The 21,189-nt window shown below is 39.2% G+C and overlaps 2 protein-coding genes across 4 annotated transcripts in view; one reads left to right on the forward strand and one right to left on the reverse strand.

Annotated features, from left to right (window-relative positions):
- The first annotated feature begins 704 nt into the window (after positions 1 to 704).
- Positions 705 to 14,220, forward strand: gna14a (guanine nucleotide binding protein (G protein), alpha 14a). The gene is made up of 7 exons (XM_084055006.1): positions 705 to 1,198; positions 8,552 to 8,736; positions 9,178 to 9,332; positions 10,111 to 10,239; positions 11,663 to 11,792; positions 12,235 to 12,388; positions 13,253 to 14,220. The coding sequence occupies exons 1-7, from the start codon at positions 1,075 to 1,077 to the stop codon at positions 13,441 to 13,443; spliced, it is 1,068 nt and encodes a 355-aa protein (XP_083911132.1). The 5' UTR covers positions 705 to 1,074; the 3' UTR covers positions 13,444 to 14,220.
- Positions 14,221 to 14,356: 136 nt separating this feature from the next.
- The window catches only part of vps13a (vacuolar protein sorting 13 homolog A), a 62,474-nt gene continuing 55,641 nt past the window's right edge, over positions 14,357 to 21,189 (reverse strand). For 2 of the 3 annotated variants that reach the window (XM_084055269.1, XM_084055268.1), the window contains 4 exons: positions 18,299 to 18,384; positions 17,694 to 17,817; positions 17,131 to 17,205; positions 14,357 to 15,581 (listed from right to left, as the gene is read on the reverse strand). In XM_084055269.1, coding sequence (XP_083911395.1) covers positions 15,531 to 15,581; positions 17,131 to 17,205; positions 17,694 to 17,817; positions 18,299 to 18,384 — 336 coding nt within the window. In that variant the 3' untranslated portion in view covers positions 14,357 to 15,530. Of the gene's footprint in view, positions 15,582 to 17,130; positions 17,206 to 17,693; positions 17,818 to 18,298; positions 18,385 to 18,685; positions 19,854 to 21,189 lie in introns of those variants that run through there. The other variant, XM_084055270.1, reaches the window with a different exon arrangement.

The raw sequence follows: 21,189 nt of genomic DNA on the forward strand, positions 1-21,189 counted from the left end.
ACTATGGTTACTGACTGACTATGGTGCTGTCTGCCAGGACTGTACCATGATGAGAAACACTACAGGTGTTTCCCAAAGTGGGGTCCTGGTAATTTATTTGATGATTAATATGTTACTGTAAGTAGCCTTGTCTACATTTCAGGATGGGTCATGTATGTCCATGCACACATGTTAAAATAGCCTGTAGGCAATATTAGGCAATATCAATATATGACATCCTCAGAAGGTCAGTAAAATTAGATTTCATGTAGGCCTATATCTTTGATACCAAAACATACACACACACATGCACATTTATTTAGCCTAATAACCACTCATATCAGTGGAACATTTCAGTTCCAATGACCATGTGCAATGACTGGCCAGGCCATTGAGGAGATGGATGCAGACAGAAATAGAATACATTTTACTGAACAAGCCACTTCTGGTGTAACAATTTAATTTAATTTTTAAAATTCATTTATGACATTATTTTGAGTGTTTGAATTTGTTTTAATTAATGAAAACTTGTGTAATTTTTGACAATCTTTTCAAATAATAATAATTAAAAGCAAAATGTAGGAAACAAAAAAGTTAAGATATTTCCTTGCGACCCATAAAAATGTCTCTGTGACCCGAAAATGGGTCCCGACCCACTGTTTGGGAAACAGTAGGATAGGCTACTGTAGTAGTAGGCTATACAGTCATCTACGCACACAGCAGCAGTTCGCCGAGAATCCGTTGCCAGCTGATCTGCATTTGTTCACTAGGCCTAAACTCTAAACTTGGAAAGAAAATAAAACAAAAAGTAACTGAAGTAGGCTATTTCTCCTGTTGAGAGATTGACTGCTTTTATAGGCTACATATAAAAACGAAAACAAAAAACATTGATTGCATTTGATTTATTTATTTATTTATTTTTTAACCGAATGCGGTCCTCCATATGATGCCAACGTAAAGAGGTGGATTTGAGAGGAGAGAGAGAGAGGGAGGGAGGCAGTTCACTGACTGGCTGCCCACAGTTCCACATAGAGACCGGGGGAGTCACTGCTCACTGGACAGAGACCCAGAGACCCAGAGACCCGGGCACTTTGAATGATGGCTGGATGTTGTATCTCAGCGGAGGACAGAGAGAACCAGAGAATCAACGAGGAGATCGAGAAACAGCTGCGGAGAGACAAGAAGGATTCTCGCAGGGAACTGAAGCTGCTCCTGTTAGGTGAGCATCGCTGTTGACTGTACATGTGGGCTACGACACGAAGTTAGGTCAGCTATAATAATAATTATTATTATTTAAAAAATAATAATAATAATTACGCAATTTAATAATGATAGAGAACATTCATATCGAAACAAAGTTACGAAGTGCTTTACATAAAAATAAAAATAAAACAAAAGACAAAAAATATGACATGAAAGCATGAAATCAAAACATTTACAGAATCAACAATAAGGCATTAGCCTACTGCCTACACAAGTGGATGAATATAACTAAGTGGGCCTGACTCATTTGTGAGTCTGGACAGATGAGTAGGCTGTAATAGCAGGTCATAATTCATTCATAATTCTTGGTTGAGCAAACTTAAGCCATGAAAGATATTACAATATTTTGCAACTTCCTCTTGTTAGCGTTTTTCTGGTCAGCTATTAGTTTGTAAAGTTGTAGTCTATCCTAAAACCGTTTTAAACGAGAAAAAAGAAAGGAAATAATAGTCAATTAACAGATTGAAAAAAAGTTCGAATCAGTGTTGTTAAAAGTTGGCAGTGCAATGCCTCTTGCTGCTTACAGGATCAAACTAGAAAAGTGAGCTCCTCATAGGGCAGATCTCCGCCAGTCTGGGTTGTCTACCCAAGGCTGTGATGATCAGTCCTGGTGTGCAGCCATCAAGACACAGGTAGTGGCGGGAAATAGAGTTTGTATGACAGAGACAAGCACAAGGAGTAGTTGTTAATACATTTTAATTGGTGTTATACTGAATTATTTAGGCTACACAAAGTTTGCTGTATCTCAGTTTAATAGGCTGGGTAGAAGTCAATGCGCTTTTGGAGGTGAATTTGGATTGGGCAAAATCTGTAATAGTAGCAAAAGGTGTGTTTTGAAGAAAGTACAAAATAGATGAAAATCTAGGTAGACATACATCATGGGCGTGGCCTATATGGGCAGTTGCATCATGATCCAAGGAATCAGCAGAAAATCATTTTGATTTTATGACCTACTGTTCAAGCGTTATAGGCCAAAAGGTAAAGCAGCCTGTTTTAAAACATGGGGTGGAGGTTCTTCTCCTACTGGGAATGTGAATGCAAAGTTTGACGCCAATCTGCCAAGCAGTGTCCAAAATTAGCTGTAGAAGAACACATGTACACAAGGACACACGTACACATGGCAATGTTTCCATTAGCCGGTAACCATAGTTAGGGTTAGGCTATTGACACTGTAAGGCCTACTTGGCAAAACCTTTTCTGCCAGTGGCATTGGAAACAACTCACCATAACAAGGCAGAAAGCACTATGGCAACGTCCCACTCCAGGAACACAGTCCACTGTCAAGTCTGTGGTCAGTGAGTGGTGTGTTTGAAAGCCATGACTAGCTGCTGCGGCTGTGTGTCATGCAAATCCCATGCAAATCCAGCCATGTTAGACCTGTGGCTCTGCTGTCTCCATGAAACTCCTCGAAAGGGCTGTTCCCCCACCGACATTCAAATGAGGCTAATTTGAAACCAAACCCCACCCTGTTAGATTAAAATGTATTTGCAGCAAAAGTAATAGATACCTTTTGACACCTGGTAGCCTATACCTTGTATGGCTATGAACATAAAATAATGAAAGTGACATTCAAATAAGTTTTATGTCCTTTCCCGATGGAGAGAGGAAATTATAGTGGTAATACCTAGGATTCAAAACCTGGTCCGCTGCATGCACTTGGCCTTGTGAGATATTGGATTTAAGAGCTTCAGGCAGGGCTACTTAGTTCTCTAATGGACGTGGATAAATGATTCTGTCCATGGTGGGTGGAGAAATGGGGAAGAGGGGGGCTATAATTGGTTGACGTTATTCCACTAAAAGCAAAGCTGAGGGTTTTTTGTGTCCTGACGCTGTGGAAAAGCGCACAGACTCGTCTCCATAGAATTTGCATTGAAACTCGTTGATCAATCAGAATGTGCCAGCGTTGTGATGCCCAATTGTAAATTGGGCATAATCCATTAGAAAAAACATTGATGGCATAATGCTAAAACCTCTATGTCTGACCCTGATTAGCTCTCCTTTAGACAGATAACAAATAAATGCACATACTGTAGGCCAACTACTACTTCTATAGAAGAAGCAGTTCTCCTCATGTGGCTCAGATCCCCACAAATTCTGGCAGACAAAGTATCTGGATCACAGATAATCTCTTCTCAATTCTCATGCTCTATTATGGACATTATTGAAGCTTTGCATAGTCAAAGTATTTAATACCCACTTTGCTAAAATCCAATCATTTATTTGAACCCTCTCCTGCCAACTATAGCTCTCCCCTGCTCTTTCAAATCCAGACTCTAACAACTCTCTCACTTTAGACACTAACTTTGTTTTTCATACATTCATTGAGCCATGCCTTTCAAACATGATGGAAATATTGGTAAACAGGCAGTTGACCCATTATTTACATATAACATTCTCTCTAGCATGCAATCCTGTTTAGAACTGGGTTACAGCTACTAAAAAAGTATGTGCCATGGATCAGTAATCAGCAGTAATCAGCCCTGCCCTTGTGCAGCTGTTTCATCCATCCGTCCATCCATCCATTCATTCATTCATTCATTCATTCATTCATTCATTCATTCATCCATTCATCCATTCATCCATTCATCCATTCATTCATTCATTCATTCATTCATCCATTCATTCATTCTTCTTCTTCTTCTTCTTCTTGCCACATTGGATCCTCTGTTTCCATCTGTTTCTGTTCTCTGCATCTTCCTCATTCACTCCAGCCACCTGCCATGTCCTCTCTCACCGCAACCATAAACCTATCCCATTTCCTCTTTGCCAACCTCTTCTTCTGCATGCTTTCCTGTACTCCCTCATTCCACCACCAGGCCTCCTTGTTTTCCTTCCTCTGCATGATCCAAAGACACCCCAAGTACTTTTCTTGGGCGTCTCTAACTTCTGCAGTAGTTGCCAAGTCATCCGGCAACTCTTCACTACCACCCAGTGCCTGTCTTAACTCCTCCCTGAACTCTATACACAACATTATTCCTTTTTCAGCTCCCACCATATTGATTATTTCCCCTATCTTCACTCTCTTCCTCTGCTTGCACTCCAAAGTCATCCTACAGAGCATCATCTGGTGCTGCCTTGCTACGATTTCCCTTGCTATCATCACCTTGCAGTCCCTGATCTCTTTCAGCCTAGCCCTCCTAGGATATAGTCCACCACATGTGTGCACCTACCTCCACTCTTATACATCACTGGACCCTGTATTCTTCCATCCTCTTGAAATAGGTGTTCCCAACTGCCATTTCCATCCTTTTTGTAAAATCCACCACTAGCTGTCCTTCGTTTCTCTCCTCAACACCATACCTAGATTACCTACCCATCACCTCCTCATCACCTCTGTTCCCTTCACCTACATCATTGAGGACCGCTCCAATCACCCCTCTCTCTCCCTTGGGTGTCTTTTCTACCACTTCATCCAACTCACTCCAGAACTCTTCTTTGTCTTCCATTGCACACCCAACTTGTGGCGCATATGGATATGCACTGTGATAAGATATCATCACACCTCCTTTGTCCAGCTTCATACTCATCACACCTTCAAAACACTGTTGGCATACTTTTCCTTTAGGATTATACCTACCCACTTCTTCTCCCGTCCACCCCATGGTAGAACCATTTGAACCCACCTCCGATACTCCTGGCCCTGCTCCCCCTCCACCTGGTCCTTTTGACACACTATCTACCTTCCTTATATTTCCATCATATCAGCTAGCTCTCTCCCCTTACAGTCATAGTGCCAATATTTAATGTTCAGACTCACACCCCCACCCTCCTACCCTTCCTCCTCTCCTGCTGCCTCCGAACCTGCCTTCCTTCACCAATTAATAATGACTTCATTATTCATATTAAATGATTGACTTATTGCGTTTGTATTATTCTGATTAGCAGCTAAGCGGTGGATATACATGTATGTCCATTGTCAGCTTGGCTGGCAATGGTAAATCTCACCAGCCTTGGAAAAGACAAAGTACAGTTCAGTATACTAGAACAGTAGAGATAGCTCAGCCCAAACAAGGATTATTTAACTCATGACCAAATGAACGCACGCGGCACCACTGGTTCACTGAGTCATGATTTGCTTGAAGAACAGCATTTACCTGCCCGTCTCATGCAAGCTCCCTCCATCTCCAAGAAACTTGACTTGTAAACAAGGTACATTCAAATGGGTTCACTTTGGGTACAGCTGGTTTGTGAAGACACTAAAGCATGCAAAACTCCCAGGAACCCAGTAAAAGTAATGACAACAGATTCACAGACACTGGGTTTACCATACTACACACAATGTATAATGCACACAATTCATTTTATATTTATTTTATTTTATTGTATTTGTTCCCTCTGCTACCCCCCCCCCCCCCCCCCCACCACGACACACATTTACATCAATAGGACCACAATGGAAATAAGATTTATTGCTTTTTTGTGTTATCCTTTTGACTATTATGTGCAATTGTTTGTGCATAATTGTATGCTTGTGATAAAAAACAATCAATCAATCAAATACTATGATGGACAGGCAGTGAGACAAATACACAGGTTATGGTGTATTTCTGATGCATTCATTTCACTTCACAAATACATCTACATACACCCACTTTCCACACATTTAAAAAGAAAATTGAGACACACACCAAAATGTGTGCACACAGAGACAGACTACTTAAAACTGATTTTCATTTATTACATGCATTGCCTAACTAACCTATAACCATCCCTAACCTTAACCATCACATGCCTAACCATAACCATAACCATAACATTAACCATAACCATAACCATAACCATAACCATAACCATAACACATTCTACAACTATACCCAAACCCAAACCAAAGTCCTAACCATAAAGCAGACTCTTGAACCCAGCAAACCAAATAGCCAAGAAACCAGAGAACAAGCTTAATGTGCTCACTTAATTGTCCTCATACTTGTGTACACAGTATAGATGTGTGTACACATATAGGCACACACGCACATGCACACGCGCACACACACACACACGCACGCACGCACGCACACACACACACACACACACACACACACACACACACACACACACACACACACACACACACACACACACACACACACACACACACACACACACACACACACACACACACACACACACACTATGACTTCATATACAACACAGTGAACAAACATGCCCATTTGCTAAACAAATGGCTTTGGCTGGGTGCAGGCTGCTTGACAGAAAGAGGAACTGTTGCTGTATGGGAACTGGACAGAAAAGTAACGAGGAACAGTTAGTGTGTGTGGGTGTGGGTGAAGGTGGGTGGTTGTGTGTGTGTGTGTGTGAGTGTGGGGGGTGGGGGGTCTGCCAGCCACCATGCATGCCTACCTAGCATTCTGCTCATATGGTATGAAAAGTGTGCGTTACAAAAAGTTATTGACGAGAGGTGAGGAGTCATTAATGTTAGTAAGTTAGGGTTAAAGGTAAGATAAGAATTATGGTTGGGTGAGGGTTAACCTCGCGTCACCAGACTTTCCACCAGGAGGAAAACCTGGTACTTGTTCTAAAACTAGCCGTGTGATCCAGTTTAGAAAAAAGGGTAAAAGAAATTGTGGTTCCGGTGGTTGGTTTCCGGTTGGCGTCGCATTGTACCTAACATACCAAACCAAAATAAACAAAACAATAATAACAAACAAGTTTTAAACTAGGGCAATCATTTTGCGCACGGCGCCGGTGGTTCCGGTCGTTGGTTCCGGCCACCTGATGACGTAAAGTTATTTCCGCGACGACCGGATCAGAAGCCCAAAAATGGTATTGATCCCAGTCTAGGTGAGGGTTAGGCATAACATTTTAAATTAGTGACGATTTTGGATTAGTAATTGAAGTCAATGGAATCATGGCCTCACATATAGCACTGTGCAAACCTATGTGTGTAAATGTGTACAAACAGAAACAATTGACACTAGACATCTAGTCTACAGATCCTAACACATTCCCACATTCACACGACAGACAGACAAACACACACCAGACAAACAATTACTGTATAAAAACATGCTTGCATTCACTTGCAAGTGCGACACACTTTTTTCTACATGAAGTGCCGTGACACATAGTGAGCTTGTAGATCGGCTATTTTTCAAGCTCTTAATACTGTGCAAATGAGCAGACATACAGTATAGGCAGCCAGGTAGGAGCATGCGCACACAAACAAATACACACATGCATGCAGAAATAGAAATACATTCATCTATTCGTGTTTTAGCCTCACACAACAAACCCCACATAATCTCTGTAACCATGTTTTGGAAAAGTAACATTACAGTATTGTTCTGTTCATAGTTTTACCAAAGCGGTAGGACTGTCGTAGTTCCTTTGTCCATTTACTAAATGTATTTATAGGCTTATGAGATTATTATTATTAAATATATGGCATAGCTCTGAAAAAAGAGCGATATGGAAGGATTTCTTCTTTAAATAGTCTTTCTCTGTGCCCCAACGAATTGATCTTCTGAACCAAGTAATAATGGAATGCCTTTGGAAATGATGGCTGTGTGGACTCTGTGTGGGCTCTCTCTGAAGCACTGAATAAATAAAGTCTTCATTTATTCATTTGTAACTCTGCAAAATGTAACAATTTTCACACTCACAGAGTTAAAGCTGCACTATTGAACTTTCCTGTTCTACCCCTGATTTGAAGCCGGGGATTTGAACCTCGGTTTCCTGCTCAAATGCTGACATTTTTACCATTGAGCAAATACTAGAGCCTGCAATTTTATTTTGACCTTCAGGTCAGAATTTGTGTCAAACCAGAAACAGGATTGTGTCAAAGGTTGTGTCCAACCTAGACACAGGATCTAAATGTCTCAATAGAAGAACACGGGGATACAAAATAAATAAGCCTTTCCGAGCCGCGAGGCCCATAGGGCAGGAGACTATCTCCTGTTTCTGTAGCGTGAGGCAGCTTGATGTACAAGTACATCCCCTGGACATGACGCTAGTATGTCACAGAGACTCACCCCCAATCCAACCATTGATGCCATGTGCCAAGCAGCAAGGTATTGGGTCCCATTTTTCTTTGGTATGACCCGGGCCGGGGATCAAACCCTGACCTCCCAATCTCAGAGTGGACACTTTAAGGGCAAGGCCACTGAGCTGGTAAGAGAGACCAAATACAACCACCATGATTGTATAAGTATAAGAAAGGATAGTATCAACATACTCTACAATACAGATTGGACAAATTAACATTTATTCACTGAAAAATGACATAATAGAGCTTTAAAATAACACTCAGGATTTCACACTGTGTTTTCTTGTTGCTCTTTATACCTCTTAGGTACTGGGGAGAGTGGGAAAAGTACTTTCATCAAACAGATGAGGATCATCCATGGAGGAGGATACACTGACGAGGACAAGAGAGGCTATGCTAAGCTAGTCTTCCAGAACATCTTCACCTCCATGCAAGTCATGATCCGAGCCATGGAGGCACTCAATATAGCCTTCGCTGATTCCCAAAACCAGGTAGGCCTACAGCTTAGAACAAAACTACAAAACCAAACAAAATATATACTGTACTTATCTTTGTGGTTAAGTAAGTGAAGGTTGGTGATCTAATTATCAATGATGAAAGAGGAAAATCTGAATTTATGTTTAGATAAATCTATTAAATAAAAATAAAATGTGCTGCAGCTTCCTTTTGGAATGCAGCACAAAATCTACATGAAAATGTTCTCTACACAGTTCTTAAATGATCTTAAATGAACATTGAATCGTAGAATCTACACAGTGTAGAGCATAAAGTATCTATTTTATATACATTTCCAGAAGACACAACTGTGTGTGTGTGTGTGTGTGTGTGTGTGTGTGTGTGTGTGCGTGCGTGCGTGCGTGCGTGCGTGCGTGCGTGCGTGCGTGCGTGCGTGCGTGCGTGCGTGTGTGTGCACTCACATAACGTGCTTCCAGAGCTATGCGGCCTCTGTGCTGGAGGTGGAATTAGACAAGGTAGATGAGATGGAGAAAGGTCTCGTAGAGGCCGTCAGGAGTCTGTGGATGGACACCGGGACACTGGAATGTTACGACCGACGCAGAGAGTACCAGCTCTCAGACTCCACCAAATAGTGAGCGTCACACAAGACTTAAGGGTTGACATAGTTCATTTTATGCATATCATATCATATCATATCATATCATAATCATATATGTACGTATGCATACTGTATATACAGTTAAGTATATTATCTCTATTGCATTTTAGTGTTCTTTTTATATATTTATAATGTGTTTTATTGTTGCTTGTTCTATGTTTTCTGTGGGGACTGCAGGTGAACATTTGCATTACTGCTAAATCCGGTGTATTTACATAACATGTTTATGTACTGTTCATTAATATGCATTGCCTCTCTAAATAAACGAAAAGCAAAGTGCACACGCCAAAATGGCAGATCTGCAAGCTCACATGCATCACGCTGCGACACATTGTGAGATTGTAGATCGGCTATTCTAAGTCCAGAGTTTCAAATACAACATAAATCCGGCTTCACTATAACTATCAAATGTCAAAATATGTGCAAAATGGAGAGGAATTATGTTTCCATATCTGCATCAGACACTGGCAACTCATGCACTCAGCTGACAACTACTACCCACAGCTGAATTCCATGCAAGGCAGGCGTTAACCATATCTTCTGTCAGCATCGAGATTCCTAAGTATTGTGAGCGGAAACCGTCACCGTAGATGATGTGGGGGTGTTAGCAATATTCCATTGACAATGTGCAATTTTGACAGCCTTATCTAACAGGCAAACAAACAAACAAACACACAGATTAAAAGGAAGCAAAAAAAAACATATACATTTCTCTCTTCTCCATCTGCTTATTTTCTCTGTTATTTTTCAGTTATCTTACCGATCTGGACCGTATTGCAGAACCTTCTTATCTGCCTGACCTGCAGGATATCCTTCGGGTCCGAGTTCCCACTACTGGCATCATAGAATACCCCTTTGACATGGAGAATGTCATCTTCAGGTGTGATAGTGATACAGTACATGACACAAATATCAGTTCAACTACCGGAATCATGAATTAAAATAGAGAACATTGTCTTAAGGAAAGAAGGGGACACCTCAATTCACATTTGTATTGTGGATCAGGCACAGTAGCATAGTTACCGGAGTTGTACTGTTATTTTGGAAGACAAAGTCTGATATTGAGCATAGAGCTCTTCTACCCACAACTGGCTGAAGCACATTGGAATTTTATTTGTGATTTTACACAAAATAATAAACCCAGTCTGTCAATTTCAATAGAAACTCAGGTGGGAATGAGGCTTTCTGTTTGTCTAACAGGTAGTGACTTCAGGCAAATAGCGCCTTCTGGTGGTTAATATTTGTACACAAACTTTCTACATGCATAGTGACAAGGAAATGCAGAATGAATATCGGTCAAACATCCTATTCAACACATCAGTGGTGTCCTTAATAAAGGCGGGAAGTTTTCATAAAGGAATCAATACATTTTGATGCTCATGGGGGTACCTGAGCCAATTATCTTTTGCTACCCAGAATGGGCAGTCGGTTGGGCACGCAAACTTAGTACCCGGGTTGTAAGGCATTTGTGGGTCAAGAAAGCACCTGTAGACATTTTATCATAAAGGGTTCACAGTCGGCCCTAGTCTAACCTACAGTATTTACAATATATTTGTAGGCATGTAAAAAAAAAGGACTGGGGTCTCTGTTACGACCTTATAGGCTGAGGGGCCCATGTATTTGAGTGTTAACCTATATACATTTTAATTAAATGTTGGTAGTCAAGGGCCCGGTCTATAATCCGTCCATGCCTACAACAACTAGCCTACTCAAATGTGAATATTTTGCCCAACAACCAACTCATTGTTAGTACATTAATAAATAGCAATTCGGAAATTAGGAACATTTGCATTTGGAATAACGTCGCAGAACTAATGCAAATACTTTAGGGTGGTCCTTCATACTGGGATGGGATTGGTTTTCAAAGCAGTGGGCGTAGGTTTGTTAGCGCTGTTTTTTTGCCACTGTCCAAGCTCATTCAATGAATGTAGATTTCCCCAGATGTATCAGTGGAGATCACTGATTGTTTGGCTACCTGGGACTAGTAAACAAAAACTTAAACCAAATTCATTATGATTGATACATCCCTCATCAAGCACCTCTTTCAGTAGCATCAAACTGTTTTATCAAGTTCAGTAAAGGTGACGAGCCGAGCAAAGGACCAACAATGACAATATATGGACTTATATCATTGCCAGGTGTCAATATCAATACAGTGTTCTAAGTTCAACATCTCTTAAACATTTAACATTGTGCCACTGGTTGAAAATCTAATGTTTATGTTAGAGTTTAATCTAACGCACATACGCTAATATGAACTTTGGTCTTGTTTCGAATCTTTTGATTGGCTGTTGTCATGGCAGGATGGTGGATGTGGGGGGTCAGAGGTCAGAAAGGAGGAAGTGGATTCACTGCTTTGAGAATGTCACCTCCATCATCTTCCTAGTGGCGCTCAGCGAGTACGACCAAGTGCTGGCCGAGTGTGACAACGAGGTACGAATTTCGAGAAATACGTTGGTCTTTACCAGTGGTTCTCAAAGTGTTGTCCGGGGACACCCAAGGATCCTTAAGGAGGTTCCAGAGAGGTTTTCAAATCAATTATTTGAATTGATCAAGCTGTGATTATAAATCTGTGTAACAATGTAAAGTTTACAACACTAGAACATGTGGAGGCGTCATACGAACAAAGATCTTAAAGGGATAGTTCCTAAGCCAATAATTTGATGACCAGTGGACCGGTAGGCAGCGGTTCCGGTAGGAGATACAAAGGAGATACCGGAACATCAAATTATTGGCTTTAATAGGAATGCAACAAAAACGAATCGGGTGACTAATCGACAGAGAAAAAGTCATTTTGGGGGTGAACTATCCCTTTAAGTGTATTGCAATTTTCACTTGAAAACTATTGTGAATCTGTGATGTGTATCCCTTTCAGAACCGTATGGAGGAGAGCAAGGCTCTGTTTAAGACTATCATCACTTACCCGTGGTTCAAAAGCTCCTCTGTCATCCTTTTTCTCAACAAGACTGACGTACTTGAGGAGAAGATCATACACTCTCACATAGCCGACTACTTCCCAGAATTCACAGGTTTGTTTGTGTGGATGAGGAGATTGTATGATGGTGTCACTTGCAAAACATAACTACTAGAGTGTGTGACTTATGGTGGAGCCATTTGCTTACCTAAACAGATACAGGAATGTGTTGGTGTGCATCCAGTTTGTGGCAGTGAACCAATACTTGCTAGCGGGGCAACTTATTTATACATAAAAGATATGTTATGTACAATGGTTACATTTATTATTGCAGTGTTACACATTAAATGCACATACATGGTTTCCAAACACTGGGCCGGGACCCATTTGTATTTCCTACATTTTCTTTTGATATGTTTTTGAAATCTTCATGAATTCATGAAAACAAACTATGATTTTTCAAAATAATTTAATAAATACATAAACAAATCTCAGAATTAATTAAACATTAATTGGTGCAAAGCGGCGCGTTGTGAGCTTGTAGATCGGCTATTTTCACTAGTTTGGGTCCCGGGGAGACATCACATTTTTCTTTAGGGTCTCGAGCTAAAAAGTTTGGGAACCACCGTCTTAAAGTAATGAACATTGTATTTTGTAGCGTAGTGTAATAGCAGACAAATGTTAGGTTAGCTTTCATGTTGTAGTCTGCACACTGGAAAGATGTTTGGCATGAGGTCATCATATTGTTGCTGTCCAAGTAGAAACCTTCATATTTTAAAATGTTTTTTCTTTGATAAATGAATGCCTTACTTCGTAGTTGGACAATGTTGAGTAAAATTTGCAAAGAAACTAGTCTGGACATACAAGGTTTCTCGACAGCAACAATAACCAATCTGTGTGTGAGAATGAGTCCACTGACAGTTTGACAGTTTCATTTGATTGAATTGAAGGTGAGTTAATGCCAGCTCTGATTTCTCAGGTCCGAAGAAGGATGCTAAAGCAGCGCAAGAGTTCATCCTGAAGATGTACCAGGAACAAAACCCAGACAAGGATAGGAAATGCTACCCCCACTTCACCTGCGCCACGGATACAGAGAACATCCGCTTTGTCTTTGTAGCTGTCAAAGACACCATTCTGCAGCATAATCTTAAAGAGTTCAACCTGGTATAAAGAGGAACAAGTGACAGACACGAAAGGAGCTAAGAAGAGAGGTGTGGAATTAGGTGAGGAAAAAAAGGATCAGGAAGCACCAGCAGGGGGTAGAATAGAAAGGCTGCATTTATACACAATAAAACAAATGCTCACTTTGTCTTTCTATGACGGTTTAAACACAAGACAGTCTGTTTTCAAGTGCTTTCTTAGTGTTTAGCCTAATAAGTGTGTTCTTTGACAGGCACACCCAAACTATTGATTCTCTGTACAGGTTGCTGTGTTTGATAGAAGTCCCTAGATCTGTACTGTATGTTACTTTGGACTAAACATGTAAGACAATGGTACTTATCATGTCAAAGATGCACCTTCCACAGTTTACATAATTTATCATATAACTATGGTGTGTTACATATTTTATCTATCTTTTTACAAAATGTACTGAAATAAAAGAAATCTGACTTTTCCCAAAAGATTAAGAGAGCTTCAGTCCAACTATATCTCAATGACATTTGAGAATTGCTGGTTTTCTTATCCTTTTTTTTTCTTTTCATATTTGATAGTGTAGAAAATGAGAGAGAAGACAAAATGACACAGCATAGCATGTATCCAAGACATGTGTACGATTAACCAAAGACAAAATTATTTGTAACTTATTGTTTTAGCTGTAAATAGAAAATCTTACTGTATTTTCAACTGAGTTTTGCTACTGAAAAAGCTCTAGTTGCTTCTAATGTTGAGGGTTTATTTCCCCCCAGGTTGAAATGTCTACACTGTTTCAAGAAATGAAAAAGAAAATGTAAATTAGATTTCAATAAATTATAGTTGTTTGAAAAACGTGTTTTCATTTGTAAAACACTAAGGGCAAAACATGACAACATAGTACATACTGTATACATACATTGCTAGCTAAACAAACATACAATAAAACATGTAGAGTATATATTTAATTTTTTTCTAAAAATGGCACGATGCGATTATGTAAATTCACAAAAAAATAAATTGTTGACAGAGGCAACAGTAATATTTAGTTACATTAATTGCAGCGAACCCAACACCAAAGCAAACCTTTAAAATAAGTTAAAGAACACAGCTGATGGTAATAATAGTTGTCATAGTTGGCATTGCATACCAGTGGTATAAAAACATAAAAATCACCAAGTTACAATCTGCAATTTCATAGACTACATTGTAAGGATGTATATACTCTATCTTTATCTATATACACACATAGGATATATCAATAATCAGATTGATAAGCATTGTATATGCACAGTATAAAAATAGCATGCATCTCTAAACCTCACACTAATCTTATATTGCAGAAACTTAGAAAAACAGCAAAGGTTTGATGAAAAATTTGACATCTTCTACATGTGTTATGAATTCATACTCTCCCTCGTTGGTGAACAAAATATTTCCCTTTTAAATAATCTAAGAACATAAACAGTGAACATTAATGTCATTAAAGGCATTAACAGTGTTAAAATATAAATGTGATTTGGCCGTGTTCAATGTACCTTTTCAAACATACTGTATTTTGAACGTGAACGTGGTAGGTGAATGCAATGAGATGGAGAGAGTAGCTTCTACAGTACACTAGAGTTAAATATTACCTTGAAATATACTTAAAATAAGTTTGAATAAGATTCAAAACTTTATATTTGTTTCTAGAATAGCAGGCGTCACAGCAATCAGAAGATCATGTTAGTTTGAATTGTGTGGCACATAAAGAAACAAGCTTCAATGTAGTAGTTCAAAGTTGACAAGAGTTGCTCCCTTAGACTGTATGGAGTACTGTATACTCCTTTATAGCACTCATAACTCAATACTCAGGCATGCACACACATGCAAACGCACTAACACACAAACTCGGACGCACCCACTCTTTTGCACGCAGTCTTTAACAGTCAGAATATAGTGTCTACCATTGGTCACTGCAGGTAATGCAGATAAAAAAACTGTCATGCAGCAAAGAATAAAGGCACTGGCACACAGGGCTTGTGTGTGTGTAACGTGTGTGTGTGAGTGAGAGAGTGTGTGTGTGTGCGCGTGTGCCCGCATGTGTGTGGCCTTTAATTTCTTTGTTTGTTGCTCATTTCTATCGGTCAGCATTTGGGTAAACTCTCCCTTGCTTCCTCCAACATACCAAGAACCCACTGGAAGCAGAAAAAAACACCAGAAACAATAGTTACCGGTATATAGATAATATATAGTAATATAACCACAAACACAATAATTCTTAAACGTTTTCATATCATGGACCAAATTAATATGCAATTTGCCACAGGCCCAACATCTGAACATATTTTGACCCAGGGACCCCTAATCTGAGTTCCCAGAAGTTCTCGCCAGCTCTTGCATACATACAGGAGGGGCGAAGGAACTTCTGGGCCAGAGCCCTGGTATTTGTGGGTGGGATGTAACTTACGCTCAGAATCTGAGCGGACACGCCTCTTACCGTTCTGAGAGCTGTGCAACTCGTCTAAACAGTCCGACGAGAGGCAAACAGCAGTACACAACAATGGCGGCCGCAATTTCTCAAGGGGAAATTGCTTCCCGTCGCTCCTATTTACATGCAACACCCACTGCATGTGGATCCCGCCCCCTTTTCTTCATTGGCTGTTGATTTGAATCAGAACGCAGTGGCCGCGCCCCTGCTGTCCAAGCTCCGAGGCGATGCCTCCCAGACTAAGGGACCCCCATATAAGATTTGTGTTGCTAAAATGTTAAAAAAATTATGAAGATCTTTTGAAAATAGTAGATCAACAAGCTTACAATGCATCACGATGCGATGTGAGCTTGTAGATCTGCTATTTTCACATAGCCGATGAATATAGGATTAAAGTGGTTAAACTGATTTTGATGCTATATTGACTTATTTTGCTGGGGACCCACTGGAACCCCCTAAGGACCCCTGGGGTCCCGGCTTTGAGAACCACTGCTCTAACAGAAGTTGGTCTCAATCATTTACCAATATACAGGACCTAATGTAACCAGCCATGGTTATGTACTGTAACTGTGTACATAACCAGTACAATGGCCAATGGCAGGGCCTGTGAAGTTCTGGAATGGCACATCTGTGTTAATTGTTTAACGAATGGATCCCCATTAGCTGACGCCGAGGCGACAGCTAGTCTTCCTGGGGTCCATATAAGATGCATACAAATATAAAACATGAAAAATACATAATTACATTACATTATACAAAAATTATTATAAAAAAAAATGATACAACATAAGATTAAGATTCCGGTCATATGGTCTGCTGCAACGAGTGTGTCTTTAAAGCTATCTTGAATGATAATTTATTTTGTATAAGATAAATGTGAGATGGTAATTAGTTCCAGAATGATTTAGCTCTATAAATAACGGGTGTTTGAGGACAAGGCCACGGCTGGCATTCCTGGTGTAATAATTGTGTGTGTTGTTTGATTTGAATAACTGTTTGAAAATGTATCTGGTGTTTGATTTAAAATAATGTTCCTGAAGAACATAAGGAGGAGTGATTCAAGGAATGAGGTTAAGTGCTCATATGTCATTCAGATGTCAAGTGGGCATCTCTTAACTCAGATATTGTGTTGGTAGGTTTCCGACAACATCCACACACATCCATTTAAATAGGAATCCAAAAATTAAAACAAATAATAATCAAATTAATCATCTTGATACAACAGATTCACTACCTACTGTACATACAGTACATACCTTTGCTAAGTCCGCCGTTTTGAAATTAATGATCTTGCCAAACTCTTTGGGATGGAAAACCGATTTGACTCTCTCCTGTGAAACACAATGACAGACTGGTTAAGCACAATAATCATCATTTAGACTCAGAGCAAATAAAATAAATCGGAAAAGGCAAAATTGAGATACTAAATTAGGGCATTCTTCTCTTTTGCACAGTGCAAAATTAAGCATTGAATGGACCGAGTGAAAGTGATCCCAGTCCTGAAAAGTGTTTTTTAATGGTTGCAAGATTGGGAACATGTAGGTTTCAGGTTTGAAAAAAAGGCAGATCACTGGAATAATAAACTAGGTCCATAATAGTTTTGACGATAGTGGTTGCAGCTATAGCTGCTGCCTTACCAATGCAAAGATTCAGGCTATTAAATGGCACCAAAGCGATGTCTGCAATAGAGCATGTTTGCTCTATAAAGCACAGTGGTATATTTTATTCACAACAAATTATTTGAAATTGTGGGTTCATCAAAACACTATGAGAACAAGTAGGTTACAGCATAAAGATAGGAATAGGTTTTCATTTGTACCTTAGCCTCGATACGAAGGCGTCTCTCTTCTACGATCAGCGGGTCCTTGGTGAACTCATCAAACAGATACTGCCACTCACAGGTTAGCTGACCAAATGTACCCCTTGTTACAAAGAAGATACCCCTGGAGGAAAAAAGATACTGAGCTAAAAATACCTCGTAGGAGAGAGGGCCGTAGATACAATTATGATATAAAGGTGACACAAGGCAGGGAGACTCGGAAGTCAATGAGGGCTAATTTATAATTCACAGAACAACAAAAACAATGTATTTTTTAACTTATACACGGTACCACTATTAGGATTATCAACATAACACACAATATTCAACTAACTGCCTCCAAGTTTGATGTACATGGAATTTGTTTGTTCATATACCAAGCTTGATAAGTACGTGGAACTTATTAGTTCACATAAAAAAGATAAAAGTTACATACATATTAACAAAAGCATTTTATAAATGAGACCCAGTTTATGACTGTTCACGAAACTGTCCATTTAAAAAAAGGGTTTGAAATGTGCTGTAAACACAGAACATAAAAACAAACACAAAACAAAACGATAGAAAAGCCTATAATTAAAAAGCCAAAAATGTGATGATCCCACCTCTTGGTGATCATAAGGAAGTCAGAGTCGTTGATCTTGGCGTGAGCAAAATATCTATATTTTGCAAATCGTCCATTCTCAATTTTCTGGAGGAAGAGAGAAAGAAAGAATAAATCATGAAATAACAGACAATTGAGAATACCCACCACACAATTATACTCAATGTGTCAAATGTGAAACTGAAAGCCTCAAACTAAAATGCACAATTAATAAATAATATAGTCATGGATAAAACATTTGATAAATGGACAGCCTAGGCTCTAAAAGGAGAAACGATGCAACAATGTACTAAATTACGCCCTTCTAAAACGTTGCCTTGAGTGGTGTATGTGTATGTTGCTGATGGGGAAGAAGAATGAATGGAGATGAAACCAAGACAATGTGAGGTAGAATTGAAAATGAAATGAAAATGTTTTATTGGGAAAGAGAGGAAAGTGACTGATGGCAGTTAATTTTTAACATAGTGAAAACAGGACATTGATGAAAGAAGACAGCGGTGAGATATGAATTGCATGGAAATGATTAAAAAAAAGGAAGAAATTGCATAATGGTCAATAATGCTGGCACGGTTAGCATGTCATTTCATTATAATTTTTTCATGACCAAAAAAAAAGTACACTTAAAAATATATTCTGTAGATGGATTTAACTGGGGCAGAGTCTACAATGGACCACAGTATTATCATTTTGAAATAAACGGCAATTATGGGGCGAACATTTGGCAAGAATAGCAGATAAATCTACAAGCTTACAACGCATTGCGACATGCTCTGGTCAACAAAGTATAACGTTTAAGAGGTTAATATTCTCTATTAAGTGTAAATATATTCAAATTGAGATTTTGCCTGAATGTAAACGGTCACAGATTAGCCTGCAATTGTTAATTAACTGGCCAACAATCTTTTAGATCATTTGTCAGCAGTAAAGCTCAAACCTATTCAAAATAATCAAGATTAACTGAAGCCATTGCGTGTGTCAAATAAAAAATATACTGTACACTGTACAGTATAGTGTATTACACCAGTTGGCCATGGTAAAAAAAAAAAAAAGGTTTATTGGGCAAAATAAACTATCTGCAAGGTGGACTTTAAATGATAACAAATGTGAAATACAAAAAGCACAAAAATAATACATTAATAAAATCATAAATGGACAAAAATAAATGGATTTTTACACAGACCAAATAATAAAAATACAAGTTTAATACTCTGTGGTCTGTTCAAAAGTCCCATCAGAGCACTCAATCAACAAACACTAGACACAATACAGATGCCAGTATCTACATTACTGACACACAAGAGCATGAGCACTAAAGCCTGATTTATATTTGGTTGTGCATCGTGTCTCGCACCGAAAATAGCAGATCCGCCGTGAACTTGTAGATCAGTGTTTTCAGTGCGAGACACCGCCGCACAGCTTAGTATAAATCATACGTAATCTAACGCTGGCACTGAGAAATTCCCTTCTAGCTGACTTCATCTTCCCCATGCTCATTCATCCTCATCCTCCTCATCCAATGTGTCAGTCCTAATCCATTCAATGAAGAGCAGTCTCCTCTGTGGACATGACAAGAGACAAGACAGATCTGAGATCAGAGTAGAGAGTTACATGATCGGACTAGCCTCTATGCTATCTGACGGACACGACCAGAGATAAGACAGATCTGAGGTCAAAGTAGAGAGGAATACAATCTGTCTATCCTCTATGCTATCTAACGGACATGACAAGAGACAAGACAGCTCTGAGATCAGAGTAGAAAGAATATGATCTGTCTGGCCTATATGCTGTGCTGTCACACCATATACATAGTAATGTTTTGCAGAATGAGGCCTGGCCAAGCGTGAGTTGAGATTGTATTAATAATATAGTAGTGTTATAAAAGTTCTAGCAAAGATTTAACGAAACTCACTCCAATCTAATGAACTCAAACTATGATCATATGTTTTCTTTCTTCAAAGTTAAAAGAAAACTTTCATCTAACTTTTCTGAGGAACCAATGTGGAGATTTTAGCATATGAGATTTTTTTTTAAATCTTGTGTTCAGGTGCCACAGCATAAGCATCTTTATGGAGCCTACAGTACCGCAATGGTAAATCTGACTGGCTTATCCACAGACCACATTGGTGGTCAACATAAAAAGTAACCACTGGTTACTACAGATGCCAACTACAGCTCACAACAACATTTAACATCTAAACATTCACACAACTTCACAAGAGCATCCCCATTCAACATCTCTGTCCTATCCTAAACTACAGGCAAATCCATACTTTCAAGCAGCAAGTTACTTAAAGAGGTATAAGTGATATGTACAAACATTTAAGCTCTATATACTGATGGTAATCATTGACTGTTTGTTCAGTGTCCTCCCCATCTGTCCAGCCCTTTAGTAAACAGAAAATCCATTTTAAGGTCAGGATACCAATTTTATCCAATCGGGAGAGAGAATCCCACAACGTGCATTTATCATCTTAAATTGTTATTGTTTTTTTGTGTGTTTTTATTGTGTTCCAGTTCCAATTCTGTCTGCTATTTTTGTATTTCATCACTTCCAATTGCACTTGTTTATCCTGTATCCTGTGTGAATTCTCTCTCTTGATTGGATAAAATCGGTGTCCCAACCCGATTTTCTTTTGCTGTTTACTTAAGAGCTGGAGAGATGAGGAGACCCCTGTTACCGAATGAACACTCTATAGCAATTTACAATTACAATTTATGCGTTTAGCAGACACTCCTAATCCAGAGTGATTTACAGTAAGCAAGGCAAACGCAAGGTAATAGAGATAGTATTCTAGGATCATAGGTAAACCAAGAACCTATCACCAGTGTAAACAGTATAATATCAAAAAATAAACAATCTGTACATTGATACTACTGTATACAAACTATAGG

This window comes from Gymnoscopelus microlampas, assembly GCF_963454915.1.
Source record: "Gymnoscopelus microlampas genome assembly, chromosome: 4".
Taxonomy (NCBI): Eukaryota; Metazoa; Chordata; class Actinopteri; order Myctophiformes; family Myctophidae; genus Gymnoscopelus; species Gymnoscopelus microlampas.